The 15,949-nt window shown below is 32.8% G+C and overlaps 3 protein-coding genes and 1 pseudogene across 3 annotated transcripts; 3 read left to right on the top strand and 1 right to left on the bottom strand.

Moving 5' to 3' along the window:
• Window positions 1–999: 999 nt before the first annotated feature.
• LOC120199351 (pectinesterase inhibitor 10-like) lies at window positions 1,000–1,434 on the top strand. Its single transcript, XM_039200462.1, has one exon. It carries the CDS (start codon window positions 1,000–1,002, stop codon window positions 1,432–1,434), a length of 435 nt encoding a protein of 144 aa, XP_039056393.1.
• A 589-nt stretch (window positions 1,435–2,023) lies between these two features.
• LOC120199342 (21 kDa protein-like) lies at window positions 2,024–2,629 on the top strand. The gene has a single exon (XM_039200453.1). It carries the CDS (start codon window positions 2,030–2,032, stop codon window positions 2,627–2,629), a length of 600 nt encoding a protein of 199 aa, XP_039056384.1. The 5' UTR covers window positions 2,024–2,029.
• A 1,721-nt stretch (window positions 2,630–4,350) lies between these two features.
• On the bottom strand, window positions 4,351–9,878 carry LOC120199341 (annotated as a pseudogene).
• A 3,579-nt stretch (window positions 9,879–13,457) lies between these two features.
• LOC120199340 (NADH dehydrogenase [ubiquinone] 1 beta subcomplex subunit 8, mitochondrial-like) lies at window positions 13,458–15,486 on the top strand. The gene is made up of 4 exons (XM_039200452.1): window positions 13,458–13,637; window positions 13,742–13,828; window positions 13,941–14,036; window positions 15,195–15,486. Exons 1-4 carry the CDS (start codon window positions 13,500–13,502, stop codon window positions 15,249–15,251), a joined length of 378 nt encoding a protein of 125 aa, XP_039056383.1. The 5' UTR covers window positions 13,458–13,499; the 3' UTR covers window positions 15,252–15,486.
• The last annotated feature ends 463 nt before the right edge of the window (window positions 15,487–15,949 follow it).

The following is a 15,949-nucleotide window of genomic DNA, read 5'->3' as shown; positions in this document are numbered from 1 at the left end:
TTCTCTTTTTTACTTTGATTTTTTTGTTTACTGTTTGATTCAATTCCCAAGCCACATCCAATCAAGTTACATATTGTAGGTGGAAGGTCGTTATCTGTTTCAAGTGAAGCATTTAAGCGTGCAAGGAGTCTTCTTGGTGAACCGGAGCTAGGGGATTTATTTGGTGAAATGGATGAAGATGTTCTCCATATACAGTTTACAGGGAGGAAAAACCTAACGATGCTTCATCAAACAATGAAAACTGTTTTTTTTAATTTAAAGTGAAAGAACCTTGATTAAATTCTAGAGAACAATGTCAAACTACATTACATTTAATTTTAGTGTTTATAAATTTTAATTTATTTTGTTGTTAAGTATTTTTCGGCATAATTTGTATCTTAATTAAAATTGACGGTTGTTGTTAATTGGATTACATGATATTAAATTTAGGTGATGTATAGCAAAAATGGAATATGCAAAATCAATTAATATTACCTAAAGAACGGTCATTAGCGGCGTTTGTATCAAAAAACGCCGCTATAGATCTAACCTTTTGTGGCGTTTGTTCCAAAAACGCCGCTATAAATCTCGACATATTGCGGCGTTTGTTCCAAAAACGTCGCTATAGATCTCGACCTATTGCGGCGTTTGTCCCAAAAACGCCGCTATAGATCTCGACCTATTGAGGCGTTTGTCCCAAAAACGGCGCTATAGATCTCGACCTATTGAGGCGTTTGTCCCAAAAACGCCGCTATAGATCTCGACCTATTGCGGCGTTTGTCCCAAAAACGCCGCTATAGATCTCGACCTATTGCGGCGTTTGTCCTAAAAACGCCGCTATAGATCTCGACCTATTGTGGCGTTTTTTGTTCACAAACGCCGTTAACTTTAGCGGCACTGGTTTCGCCGACGCTTCTTGCGGCGTTTTTACTATCGCCGCGAGTGTTTTTAGCGGCGCTTAAAAACGCCGCTATAGGACTAAAAAAACGCCGCAATAGGTCAATATTGCTGTAGTGATTCATGTTTAGCCGCGACACCGGTTCACCACAGTGGAAGGAGGAGTATTCAATTTATAAGAACCTCTTGCCGTACAAAGTACAAACCCTTCATCCCAACTTGTGTTTCACCAGCTTCGCTCAATACGCGACCAGAGTCCGAGGTAGCCCCAGATCGTTGGCCACCACCGCCCTCTCCTTGGCATTCAACACGACTCGTTTCACAACAAAATCGATGATATCTATCTCCAAACGCCACGGCTTAAAGCGTAGAGAGGCGGCGGTGTTGCGGGATTGTGTGGAACAACTAGGAGACTCCGTTGATGGGCTGAAAGACTCGATCGCGAAACTACGTTTACCTACTGCGGGCAACAGCGATGTTCGACGTCAAATGAATGATATACTGACATGGGTGGCTTGTCTGGGAAATCCATTAACCGTAATTTTAAGACCGGAGTGAGAAGAAGAGTGGTGAAGGTTGCACATTTGACGACTTTCGCTTTGGCTTTCGTCAACCGCTATGCTGCAGCTGCCACTCATAAATGATATGGCCATTTCTCTTGTGCATCAGTGAGGTTTTGCCTTTGTATTGATTTGCTTTTTTGCTAGCCAGCTATTTTTTTCTTTGGGAATAAATATTGACCGAAAGTCTTTACTTCCTAAAGTTGTTGTTTGATCTAACTTTGCAATATCTGAGTGTTGTTTTATTTTCCCATGATTACCTTAATATTTGTTCGTTTAATTTTTGTATTATTTTCCAAGATCGAATAAGATTTATTATTTAATCACATCACATAGAAGCGTTAAATACATCAAAACTGTTCACTTCTTTCATTTTAATACAAAAGTGAACAACTTTAGGAAGTTATTTATGATTTTCCCAAACTACTCGTGTAGCAGTCCGATTTTAACTTGAAATTATTGGCTTCATTCATTCGCTAGCTACCCATTCTCAAAAGTTCTTTTTTTGGAACCACATGACTCGTGAGCTTTCTCTTCCAATAAATTCAGTCCCTCTCTTCCCCAACACTAATCAATCTCTCAAGGCAAGCAAAATGGTAATTAGTTCACACTTTTCACCGGCAGCTATTCTCATCCTCATCCTCTTTACAACTCACCCAAACTGTTTATCGGCCAGAAAAATCCTCAGCTCCGACACAGACACAGAGTTCATCAAAACTTCGTGTGACGCCACCACCTACCCCGACCTGTGTTTCGCCACATTTTCAAGCTACGCAACCCAAATCCAGGCCAACCCCAAAATATTAGCCGCCAAGTCCCTCTCTGTGGCACTCAACACCACGCTTTCGGCTTCACAAAGCCTGACGGACCTCTGCAAAACGCAGGGACTAAAGCCTAAAGAGGAAGCGGCTCTTCACGACTGTGTGGAAGAAATGAGTGATTCAGTGGATGAATTCAGAAGGTCCATTTCTGAAATGGAAGAGAGTGAAGGCAAAAGCTTTGCAATCAGAATGAGTGATGTGGAAACATGGGTCAGTGCAGCTTTGACCGATGAAGATACATGCATGGATGGCTTCTCCGAGAATGAAATGGATGGTGATGTCAAAGCCACTGTGAAGACGACAATCGAGAAAGTTACACAGTTGACAAGCGTTTCATTGGCTTTTGTCAACCAGTACGCTGGCAGCAAATAATAAACTGTTATTTCAAAAACATATTCATTACCTGTGCAATTGCGTTTCAACCTTTCTTTTTTACATTTGAGTATCATTTCCTACAGATCATTTCAGTAATGTGATAGCAAAACAAATGCTAACAAATAAGCGCTTGCAGGTGGAGAAGGAAGCTCAACCTTGTTTCCACATGGTCCTACTTATCATAAAATGAAGGCTCACCCTAACTCAAACTACACACCAAGTGAACCCAGAGATGTTATCGAGAATTCGTATAACACGAAAATCTGATCACGAATCTTATTGAACAGTGATCCATTACTAGAAAAGATTGACACGAGAGAGAGACCAGAAAGGGAAATGAATTTATCGAAAATTTTAAAGATTTCGATGTTTTCTTTTATTTTTTTTCCCCTCAATACAAAATTCGATTGAAGCCAACAAGCCCAATACAAGAATTTATAATCTTATTTTGTAATTTATAATATACTAACAAAAAATGATTATATACTTAATAAATTATTTATGGATTTTAAAATTTTATATTATCAGATTTATTTTTTATTATATTTTTTGAAAAATTATTTTTTTATTATAAAAGGAAAAGGAAGCAGAAACTTAATTAAACAGTGCTCACAGCCATATCATCATGCAATAGCGACTCAACTGCTGGTGGAGGGAAATTAAAACCAAAAAAGAAAGCTATTACAATTATTTAAAATTATATATATAAATATATTCTTGAAGAACTATCTGAAACAGATGCAAATACTACAATTTTTAATAATATAAAGTTAAGAGAGTCCATAAATTTTCAAATTTCCACATGTTGAATAATAATTAAAATAATAAAATATCAAAAATGAGTTTCAATATTTTTTTATATTTTTTATAATTTAAATTCATATATTAAATAGACATTTTGAATTATTTAAATATATATTTATTATTTTACGATAAACATATTTAAAACAATTATTTGTCATCTTAAAAAACTAATTAACAATAATAAATACTTTAATATTTTTTATTAATCTAAAATGCCAGTAGTATATGTTATAAAGACATTCAATCTCTACTACTGAGTAACTTAATTGGTGCATAATCACTTTTATCTTAAATCAATGTCTAAAAAATATTTCACTTCTCATTTTTTTCGAAATAATACCGAACTAACTCTGTGTAGCAAGTAGTAAAAGGCATAACCTGAGTAGCTTAAAATCACCACAAGATATGCGCGTTGAAATGATTATATATACTGACATCTAATCCAGAAATTACACATACAGGTTGTGATGTGATAATGCTGATTATCTCTAGAAATTCCTGCCTCTACTTTTCTGCATAATATGACTAAACCAACCCCAGATTCAGAGATTTAAATATGGCTAAAATATGACCTTTTTAATAAAAGAAAGATTTATTAAGCAAAATTAAAATGCATAAATACAAACGAAAGCAAAGTTGAAAACCCAAGTCATTGTACTTACCCAATAAGAAGCCTTCAAAGTCGTTAGGTACCCAAAACGCCAATATAGTCTATCTTAGGCCTTTTGATATCTTGCATAACAATCACATAAAGACTATTAGGAGATCTCTCGCAGGAAAGTCCATATTTAATGAGACTACCTAAAAGGCAATCAAGTACATGGCTGCCGACGCAGGACTCAAAATTTCCAATTGCGCATATAATAACCCAAAGAAACCAATAAAAGAAGCATCATTCTCCACCTGACTGGGTTCCCATGTAATTTCTTGCTATTGTGGAATGAATTGGTATAATTAGCTACCACTGCAGCTGCAATGAAAGGTTTGACAAAGTTGATGAATTCAGAGGTTCTGATTCCAAGGCTTCAGATCAACCTCGCCTCCTCCCAACCGCAGAAGAAATCGGGATTAAGCTCTACAACGGCTTCATCTAAAATTACCTGAAATCAGTTTAATTCTCCAGTTACTAGAAGCGTGATGAAAACATGAAATCTTTTTTTCTGCCTTTCATGGTGCATACATGGGCACGTGCAATGTCATGCATTTTACTCTAATCAAAATGCATCATACCTCCAATGAGGAACATTAAAATTGATTTCCTCTTTCTTGAAGAAATTTGTGATGTAGTTTCTCAGTTCTCATCACTGATCACCCCTTAAATGTAGACTGTCCAAAAGAAACATCACCCTAGCAACTAATTTTTGAATCTTAGGGTTCCATCCCTCAGCTTACACAAGCTATCATCGTATGCTAAAGGAATTTGCAGACATATACACAACAAAACAATAAACTCAAGAAGCGGCAGACTGGCAGCAAATGATTCGAGCTGACATGAGGAACAGTGGAACAACCCGAAAGCTGGTAGATGGATTGAAAAAGTGGAGTCTATCTGTTTCTATACTCAAATACATGAAACAGACTTGAAAACAACAAGTTTTACTGTTTGAATGTGCATACAAGCCAACCAAATGGTTCTAAACATGATAAGGATGGATATCTGTCCAGGCAACAGACACCTCGGGTCCTCATTCCATCATCCTACGGGACAGGCATTGAAGGAGGTACTGTCAAAGCAATGAGATGTCTAAAGAAAAATGAAATGACATTTTTTTTTAAAACTTCCTTGTTCCCTTTCTATTTCCATTATACTATATTACAAGCTGAAGATAAGTGCCACATTGAATAATTCCCAATGCATTTTACAGAAATGGAAGACAAAGAAGAAATAGCAAGCAACACAAGATCAATATACTAACAAAATAAACAAACTTTAGTGCATTTGAAGGAAGGGGAAGTAGAAAGAAATGGAAAAGCAGTTAGATGTCATGTAAAGCAAGAATATAAAGGTTTGCAAAGAGAGCACTTACTGGAATGTCAGTTTGCATACCAATGCAAGTAACTGCATTGTGTTCATAGCCAGTCAACTTTATTGATGTCTCCTCGGGAGCAAGTCTCACTGAATTATTTAAAACAAGTAATAACTAACTACATATTTTGGAGATCTCAACCTTAAACAAATCTTTCAACCATATAGAGAATGATAGGAGCCAACATTGCACCAAAATTTGAATGGTTTCTTCAGCCCAATATTAAAAAAATGGTATCCTTAAGAAGAAAGCATCAATCAAATAACTTGACCATGCATCAGAACAATAAAAAACCTTACAAGTTGGGTTCTGAATACATCTCATATCTTCATAGATGATTTAATAAAATTCAAACAAATCGACATTGCAGTTGAATCAGAAATAATGAACACCAGATAGTTTTATTACCATTGACAGTCATAAGCACCAATGCACCTATTAGTCAACAACTTTTGCATACAAACCAAAAATGCAACAGTGAATTGGTAACAGCTTGCAGTTTACTACTCTATTTCTCTCTCAATTAATGATTCAACAGATGCTGAAACTATTCCTCGCCTCCTCAGCAAATGGCAGTAAGTGAATTAATATTAATTTAGACCAAAAATGTAACGGTAAGTTGATGATAACTTGCAAATTATCACTCCATAACTTTCCCTTAATTAATCATTCAGTTCATGCTGAAACTAGTTAAATGACAATAAATGAACTAATTTCTGCCCCTGTTTAATTAACTAAACTTTTTTTTTTCTGTGACGGATGCAAACAACTTAAGATCTTTAACTAGTTACGGTTGTCTCGAGACTGACATGAAATGCAGGCTACCAAATATAAGCAAAAAAAAGTTTGTCTGAATGGAAGAAAGAATGTTATTACTAATCAAAATTCATTAGCTTCTCCAAACAGAAATAATGAAAAGGAAAGAGAATATGACGACGATGACATATGTAGACACATAATTTCGTCCGCCTCAATTCGTATTATAGTATAATGTTCATGTACTTATTTTAATATATAGTATATTGTATAGGATAAACACATTATAATATAGTATATTTACATTTGTTTTTTTTACATGTGTCAGGCCCAAAGCCCAAATGAAAGTCAATCCAATGACCAACCCGCTAGGCCCAACATAGGAAGCCCACCAACGGAATTAGGGTTTCCCTCCTCTTCACACTTCAGCGCCGCCCAACCAACCTGCCAGGAGGAACCGCCGGTCAAACCTTGGAGACTCCCTCTTCCAGCCGCAACAAACAACTCTGATTTCTCGGCGCAACCAACTATCATAATACCAACAAACACAATATTTCAGTCCAAATAGGGAAAAAAAAAGGGGATTTCTAAGCCTATAAATCCATGCAAAATGGGAAGAAAAATACAGAGAGAAAAAAATAGGGGGAACCATTCAGGAACCAAACATCGAACAAAATTGGAGAGCAAGGAGATAAAGAGTTTTCGAAGAGAAAAATTCCGAAAAATAAAGAAATATTTGAAACTAAAACAGAGAGATACAAGCAATGATCCACACCAAGCAGTAACAAGCCAAAATGAGAGGAAGAAAAACTTATCGAGGAAACCGTGTCGTCATCGGAACATCGGATTTTCGAAGGTAAAATATTAAGATCTACTGTTTTTGTTGGGTTTTTAGGAAGAAAGAAGGGTAGTTTCGGGTAGAGGAATAGGAGATCTACGTTTTGGGGTAGACGGAGTATGGTGGCCGGTCGTTGGCCGGTTTTCCTCCGGTGAGGGATTTTAGAGAGAGACGAGAGAAAAAGGAAAATGATGATTAAGGCCCATGAAGATCGGTTTTTGGGGTATAAATACCTCTCCCCATGCGACGTCGTTTTGGGAGGGGGTTTCTGTGTAATTTGTGAGTCGATAAACCTCGTTTGTAGTCCTCTAGTTTTGTAATCTTTATATTTTAGTCACTGAAGTTAATTTTTAGTATTTTTAATTTAGATTTCAAATTTTATTATGTTTACATTCTAGTCACTAATTTATATATTTATTTTTGAATATGGCCTAGGAATTTATGCATGTTTTATTTTGGTCACTAATGTAAATTATTTTCTTTTATTTATGTCTTTTAATTTTGACAAAATTTCATTTTAATCAATAATTTTATGTGTTTGGTGTTTTGTTTAATTATTGTGTAATCCTTTAACATTTTCTTTATTTTTTAGAATAAAAAATTATTATTATTATTATTTTCTAAAATTTTATATTTCTTTCCTTTTTATTATATTTTTATTTCTTTTAGAAATTAACATTTTCTTAATTTTTATTTGTTTCTCTAGTGATATTATTTCACCCTATTATTATTATTATTATTATTTTTTAATTTAACTTTTTAAAATTATTTCTTTTTGTTTAGCATTCAATATTTTATTTTATCATCTAACATTTTTTTGACTTTTTCAGTAGTAATTTTCATCGATAAAAGGTAAGCAATTCGAATTGAATTTTTAAATTTCGTTTTAAATTTTAATTTTTGCAATTAAGACAACTGACAAAATTAAATGGTACCGAAAGGGCAGTTCAAGAGTGCTAATCCTTCCTTGACTGTAACCAACTCCCGAACCTGTTTTAATCGAATCTTTGTAAACACAGACCAGTTTTTTGTCTTAAAAATGATTTTTCTTAAAATTGTTTTTAAAAGACGTTTTTAGGTATTCAAGCTACCTAACCCAAAGGTCGATTACAACTCTTATCCATTTAATCGAATTAAATAAAAATCACCAAATTTTCCAATTTAAAGTCGTAACCGTTTTTAAAGTAACATTTAATTGTTTCACCTAAAAATGGTTATGACAACATAAAAGGAAGGTCTGTAAGACTCTGACAATAACTTTATAATATGATTCATCTTGAACAAATTATCAAATAATTAGGTTGACAAGAAAATAAGGGCATTTAGGACTCCATCATTCTTTCCGCACAGAGATTAATCAAGACTTAGGGCATCACGTATTAATGCATGAATGACGTGTACTGGCACCAATCTACCAGAATATAACATTGAAACCATCTAAACTCAAATATGCCAGGACCTTTACACCAACCAAGTGTTATCTCTTGGCTGCTAGCCTCCTACATGCATGTGCTGCGAATCTTCATTATAGTCAAATGTTTATGTTGGATCTTTAGATATACATTTCAGAAAAGCTAGAATAATCTAATAATTTTTTCAACGAAATATTCCTGAATTTTAAAGGTTTCATTTTTAACATAAAGAGGATTACAAACAAATAAGCATACAGTAAAATTTCTTCTTTGATATCTTGCCATTGTTGAGTGTGTTGAGAAATTTTTCTACAGTTTCAGCATTGAATCTAGCAGTATACTGCAATGTGAAAGGGTTTAAATGTTCCAATCACTACAATCAATTACATTGGGCGGGGCTTGAGTATTCACCTGAGCAGACAAAGCAGACTTAGTAAATAGTATGGTAGATTAAAATGAACAAATCAACTTATGGTCTTTTGCAATAGAAAATGAAAAGCCGCTGTAAAAATGGAAGGAGTGAAGGTAAGTGGCTGTCATGTTGAAAACTGACACCCAACCACCCATAAAATAAAACCATCTTCATCAATTCACATGAAACCCCTTACAACAGAAAATGTTTAAATTCAAACGTGAAAAAAGCCAAGACAGGTACTGATGTATTTTTACAGTTCATACAAATATGGTGTTGAATGCTAAATGACTTCAAAAGGGGGGAAATGGCCATTGTTCACTGTTCATATCAGAACTTTAACCCTATGATCATCCTAACAAGGTGTATGACAACAGGTAATATCAACTCAAAATTGCCCTTCACGAGTTGGTTATGCCAGCTCTATTTCACATTACAGCCACACGTAAAGTCACTAGCTCTTCAAATGCACAATACAACCATTTTTAGTACATTTAAATGCATTTGCATTTCCCCTCCTTAACTAAAGCAACCAGCTTTTTCTCCTTCTGAACAACCAATATCACATTCTAATGTCAGCTGCTTCACTACTTCAAATAATCTTTCTTCAATGATGTAGTTCGGCATTGTAATGAAATGAATCCATTATTATTTTATAAAAGAAAAATCTAGATGCACTACTTAATTGCTTCTCAATCTAACATTTATCGCTAATTTCTTGAATAAAAAAGCTAATGACAAGGAAATACGAGAATTAAAGAAATTTACCGAGATTCAGTATCTCATGCTCAAAATCAAATCAGAAACTCGTAGCTTTTAAGAAAAAAATTACTAAATTGCAACTAATTGATCATTTATCAATTTGAAGTAAAATAGTATAATGACAAACCAAAACGATGGTTTTGCAAAGATGATGGACAGAGGCGGCGCCGAGGGCGTCGCGGCGGGACTCGAGAGGCCGGTCATAATAGTCGGAGGCGACGCTCGTGAACATGAAGTCGCTGACGCCATTGGACGAGCTTCGACATCGGCCCTGGCATCGCCTTTGGTGAGAGGAGAGGAAGAAGTGATAGGTTCAGCATTATGAGGCAGGTGAGTAAGTTCTAGCTTCAATATGCGTTCGAGGATTCGAGTCTGGACTCGCTCTATTTCTGCCAACGCCTACATTTTTACAGCTAATGCTAGGGAATGGGGTTTGCCTGCGGTTTAAAGATGCGAGAGGTAGAGGATTGTGTTACACAAAAGGATAAACTGCTTACTCTTTCACTAAACTTTCTTCCTAATCTTATTTTGGTCACTAAAACTAAAAATCTTTAAATTTAATGATTAAATTTTATACATTGAATTTTTTTAACACCCCTCCATTTTTTAAATATCATCATGTGACATATTTTATTAATATATAACAATAATATATTTTTATTAATATTTAATTATAATTTAAAATAAAAATAAAAATAAAAATAAAATTTTAAATTTTACTCTAAATCTCTAATTCCAAAATTTTAAACCTCAAGGGGGCTTTTGGTTCGCGGAAAAGAATATTACCAAGAATTGTATTTTCACATTTGGTTCACCAAAAATATTATTACTAGGGAGTAATCTTTTCCCAATAGTAGTATTTTTTTGGTTAAAATGGTAGGAATGTCATTATCTTCAAATTCTTAGGTATTAGATCATTCCCACCGCTTTCGACAAAAATATTCCTAGATTAATGAATTCTTTTTATAATGATCCTTTTCAATTCTTATTTTTTATACTTTACTCAAAATTATAAATATAATAATAATATACAAAGAGTCTAATTTAGCAAAATATTAATAAATATGAGCATTTAAAATTATTTTTTAATATTCAATATATTATTTTTATAATTTTATGAGGTGAAAAATAATATGATTGTAAAATTTTAATTATTTAAAATAATATCTAACTTTAAGTTATTAAAAATAGATCTTATAAATTAAAAAATAATATCTTTATCCACTCAAAATTATAATATTATTATTTTTATATTATATTATAATTTATATATATAAATATGATGCTTTTGAAAATTATTTAAAAAAACAAGTTTAATATACTAATTATAAATGTATTTTTTTCTCAAAAGTTAGATAATATAACGATTAAAATATCTCTATGAAATTTTATTCAAATATTTATAATTTAATATTAAAATTTAATTTAAAAAAAAATATATATCTCAAAGATAATTTAGTAAAATATGCATTCAAGTAATCCTATATTCTTCTAACCAAATACTATAATGTTGCACTCGTACTAAACAAACCAAACAAAGTAATACAATATTCTCATAGTAATGTTACATTTAGTAATGTTATTTCCAAATGTAATATTAGATTCCGTGAATCAAACGACTCCTCAATATCTTTCTCTTTCTTCCCAAAATTTACGGACGTTCTTGTGACAAATCCTTCATAATTCTCATTTTCTAAATTTATTACTCAACTTTCTTCCTAATCTTAATTTGGTCACTAAACGAATTTTTTTTAAATTTAATAATTAAATTTATATACTAAATTTTTTTATCACCCTCCATTTTCTAAAAAAACATTATGTGACTTATTTTATTAATATATAACAATAATATATTTTTATTAATGTTTAATTATAATTAAAAATAAAAAAGTTTAAATTTTAAATTACTTTTTCTTCACAAAACCTCACGAACATTCTTCTCACAAATCCTTACCATAATTCTGATTCTTCCCGGAAAATTCTACAGTGCGGCATCTTAATATACAGCTAAAAAAAATTATCGATTTTGTTATTATTTAAATAATAAAATTGGTAAAAAATGATCGAAAATATTGTTATTTTTACCTAAAACATCATTTTTTTTAACATTTCCGATAAAAGTGTCCAACAATAATAAAACTGGTAGCACCTAATAATGTTTCCGGCCATTTTTTCCAAATTTGGTAAAACGCCCAATAATAACAAAACTAGTAGTGTCTAATAACGTTTGTGGTCATTTTTTACCGATTTTGTTATTTAAACAATAACAAAACCAATAACGCATTTTTTTATTCGTATATTAAGACTGACGCACGTGAGTATTTCCACTCTCTCTCTCTCTCTTGCCCTCTTCCTCTCTTTCTCTCTCCAACTTCATAGTGTACTTTTCCACCCTCAAATCCTTACTAGTGAACGTTAGATCGGTTTAAGTCGAATCAAAATAAATTTTTTAAATTATTTGAGTTGACGAGTTATATTTTATAACTTGAATTTGTCTTGAAAATTTTTCGAACTTAGTCGAGTTGGTTTATTCGAGATTACATTTAAATTTAATTATAAATATTTATAATATTATAGTACTATTTGAATCCAATTTAAATGGTTCTCTATAATCATATACAATGCATGTATATTTATTCATATTTTTTCATATATGATATAGTGATATACATATATCGTGTAGAGTCAAATGATTCGACTTAAACTTGAAAATCAATCTGTTAATTACTAAAAATTTGAGTTATTTAAGTTACTATTCGAGTTTTATTTTATAACTTGATTTGAATTTGATTTTTTTTTCGATTTAAGTCGAGTTAATGAAATTACAACTCAAAATCAATTCAAGTTGAATCAAAGCGAAAAATTCAATTTTTCTTACCCTACCTTATTGTCTCTAGTTTCTCTCCCTAAGTCCACTCCAATGATAAGCTACTAGTACTAGAAATATAATATTCAACAACTGAAAATTACTAATTTTAATTTGTATATTACTGTAGTAATTTAAATTTAATGTTATAAAATTTTTATTTATGCATGTCTAAAAATTTCTTTCAAAATATACTTATATAAATATAGATATAGATTATAGATTTGTCCCTTCGGGACATCCGACGATATAGATTTATATATTATATAAATACTGTAAATTATAGATATATGAGAATTAAATATTTACCCTACATACCACATAATTTTACTTTAGAAAGGCTTAGCATAACGAAAATTTAAAATCAAAATTTATAAATATATAGAGAGATAGATCGAGGGAGGGGGTGAGACAATTATCACTACAAATTTTAAATTATTATATATTTTAGATTTTTTCTATCTGTTTTTTTATTAAAAATTTATTTTCGTTCCTAAAATTTTATAAATTTAGGTTCACCCATAAAATTATAAAAATTTAAATTTTTTATCGTGTTATAAAATCTTCTGTCCGTATATGTATATATACATGAGTGGGTGGTAATTATTTTCAACAAATCAAATTTAATTAGTTGCAGTTTATACATAATTTTAGTGCCTTCAATAATTTTTTTCTTGGAATAAAATAAGTTGAGAAATACAAACTAGAACCAAATCGCTGGTATCTTAAATTCATTTTTAAAACTGAATTAGATGAATTCACTTTTTAAATTAAATTCAGTCAGAATATTTAATAATAATAATACTTCTTAAAATTCTTCTCAGTAAATGGGTCGATATTGACAAGCCTATTGGGTATTGGATTCAATTCTCTATCCCATTGATGGGCCTGTTGTTTTGAGTGTTATCAAGACTCCACCTCACAACACATCAATTTACCAAATTCATAACTTCTGTTTGGTTTCAAGAAAGCGAAGGAAGAAGAGTAAAAATGGCAGGACGATTGAGTAACGTAGCGTCAAAGATCATGGGCGGAAACGGCATCGTTTCGCGCTCAGCTGCTTCCTCTCTCCGCCTTCGTTCCGGCATGGGTCTCCCTGTTGGCAAACACATCGTGCCGGACAAGCCTGTAAGCTTTTGATCAATCTATAAGTCCTCCGATTAATTCATCGGTTATATTCAACCAATTAACTGAAAACCCTAAAATATTTTTACTTTTTTTTTACGCTTCAGCTTCCGGTTAATGACGAGCTAATTTGGGACAATGGAACCGCCTTCCCAGAACCTTGCATAGATCGAATCGCTGATACTGTCGGAAAGGTAGGAAATTTTTCCTAGTGTGATTTTGGACTATTTGCAAAAATTGAGATTTTGTTCTCATATCCCTTGCTTATTCTTATGTTTCATTTTATTATTTATTTGCTGAGAATAGTACGAGGCATTGGCTTGGATGTGTGGAGGTTTGAGCTTCTTTGCATCGTTGGGAATATTAGCTTGGTGGAATGATAAAGCCTCTAAAATTCCATTTGTAAGTATAAGAAAGAAACTCTGATTTTGCCTTGGCTCAGTTTAGTTTTCTTTGTAGCCCGTGAATTTCTTCATGTGATAGTAATTTGTATTTTGTAGCTTGTGGTGTTTTGGGTATCCTTCAAATTTCGAAAAAGTAGAAATGTTGGATATTATTGATTGAATCAGATGCCATGGCACCTTAATTTCACGCTGGTTGTCTGCTAAGAAAAATTGATGCCATGCTCCAGTCAGCGGTGATCATAGAATTGGGGATCTGATATCTGAATTATGTAGACTATACATGTCATAACTAAAAATTGAAGATATTTGTTTGTCTAGGACTCAGGATTCTAGGCCGCTCTCAGCAACCTTTTATAGCTCTAAGAAAGAACATTGCTCAAGGTCATGATGTAAGATCCGTTTCTTTGGTTCTTGATTCCCTTTATAATGAATCGGGAAACATAACCAGAAATGGCGTTTCCTGTTTAACATTGAATTTTTTAGATGAGCCCTTGCCTTGGAATGGGGACTACTTTGGTTGTCTGGCTTACTGTTCCACTAGCTGGAGTTTTATATTCATTAAATGTTCAGTTAGCAAAGTTGACAATATGTTTTGGGGTTCGCAAAAGGCACTTGCACTTGCAGGATAGTTTCCCTTCATCCCTGTACTTGAGGGATGAAAGAGCACTACCATGTCACCTTAGATATCTCAAATGGATTGTTTGTAAATGATAATTACAATCTGTGGATATGCCTTCGCTTTTAGGATAGTGAGTACAAAACAGCCAAACATAAGCTCTCTGCTCCAACCGGCAAATAGATATTTTGTTTTCATAATACTCCAATTGTGGTCTTGAGATATGGCAGATAAAATTTTAATCAATAATGCCTGCATCTGGTTGAGTGGTCTCTGTTTTAGAAGATTTATATCTTTCTATTTCATATATGGATTTTAATTTCTTTTGTTACTGAGACATCAACCTGCGTTTTGTAAGGTGTCCTCCATATCCACAAATGTCTGTAGACAGAAGTGTATTTGTTCTACATTTCTTAAATTTGATTTAAAATTATCGTTGCTTGATAGGATTAATTAGTTTGTTATACTCTTAAAGTTGTGTTGCTAGCTACATATTTTGATACTTATGCTGATTTATTTTTTTCTCCTACTGTTAACTAGGCACCTAAGGTTTATCCATATGACAACCTACGGGTGGAGCTTGGTGGAGAACCATAGGTTGACTCGTACGAGAAAGTCGTATGGTGTCGTTGTGTTCTTTCATGTGTTTCATTTACTTTTGGAACCCAGCGATAAAATAATGTAAACTTGTGGGCTTTTTGCTGAAACAAACATTTTGAACAAATGTGCATGGCCACTTCATCATGTCGTCTTGGGAGACATGAGATTATGATGTTCGTAAAGATCATCCGTATAGTTGTACTTAAATTTTCACCAAGCAGAACAGTTTGCCGATTTTCATGTTTCAGAATAAATGGCAAACAAGGTGAAATTGCTTTCTGTTTCCTCTGAAATCATGTGTTGATTAGTTAGAAGCGTTTGCCCACAAACTTGATCATGGGAACTTCTAGGGAGAGAGCTATGAAAAGGTTAAAAAAGAAGGAAAAACCACTTGGTCAGGTAACAAGTTACAGGATATCTCTAGCTATCTATATTTTGTAGGCCGGTAAATGAACCGAACGAACATGTGGTATGTTCATGTTCGTTCGTTTAATAAATGAAGAACATGAACATTAACGAACGCAAAATTTCTTGTTTGTGTTCGCGTTAAGGAATGTAGCTTGTTCGTTCATTTGAATGATAAACGAATACAAACAAACATAAACGAACATAAATGAATACAATAAATGAACGTAAATGAATATAAACGAATGAATGCAAATGAACACAATAAATGAATATAAAAGAGCTTGCAC

This window comes from Hibiscus syriacus, unplaced genomic scaffold (genome assembly GCF_006381635.1).
Source record: "Hibiscus syriacus cultivar Baekdansim isolate YM2019G1 unplaced genomic scaffold, ASM638163v2 tig00005411_pilon, whole genome shotgun sequence".
Taxonomy (NCBI): Eukaryota; Viridiplantae; Streptophyta; class Magnoliopsida; order Malvales; family Malvaceae; genus Hibiscus; species Hibiscus syriacus.
This window is presented reverse-complemented; position numbering and strand designations above follow the sequence as displayed.

Bases quoted from the DNA above. Each gene is read 5' to 3' on its own strand.
- LOC120199351 (XM_039200462.1), top strand. From the start codon at position 1,000: ATGTTTAGCCGCGACACCGGTTCACCACAGTGGAAGGAGGAGTATTCA.
- LOC120199342 (XM_039200453.1), top strand. From the start codon at position 2,030: ATGGTAATTAGTTCACACTTTTCACCGGCAGCTATTCTCATCCTCATC.
- LOC120199340 (XM_039200452.1), top strand. From the start codon at position 13,500: ATGGCAGGACGATTGAGTAACGTAGCGTCAAAGATCATGGGCGGAAAC. The intron at 13,829-13,940 runs GTAGGAAATTTT...TGCTGAGAATAG, and splicing joins TCGCTGATACTGTCGGAAAG to TACGAGGCATTGGCTTGGAT. The intron at 14,037-15,194 runs GTAAGTATAAGA...ACTGTTAACTAG, and splicing joins AAGCCTCTAAAATTCCATTT to GCACCTAAGGTTTATCCATA.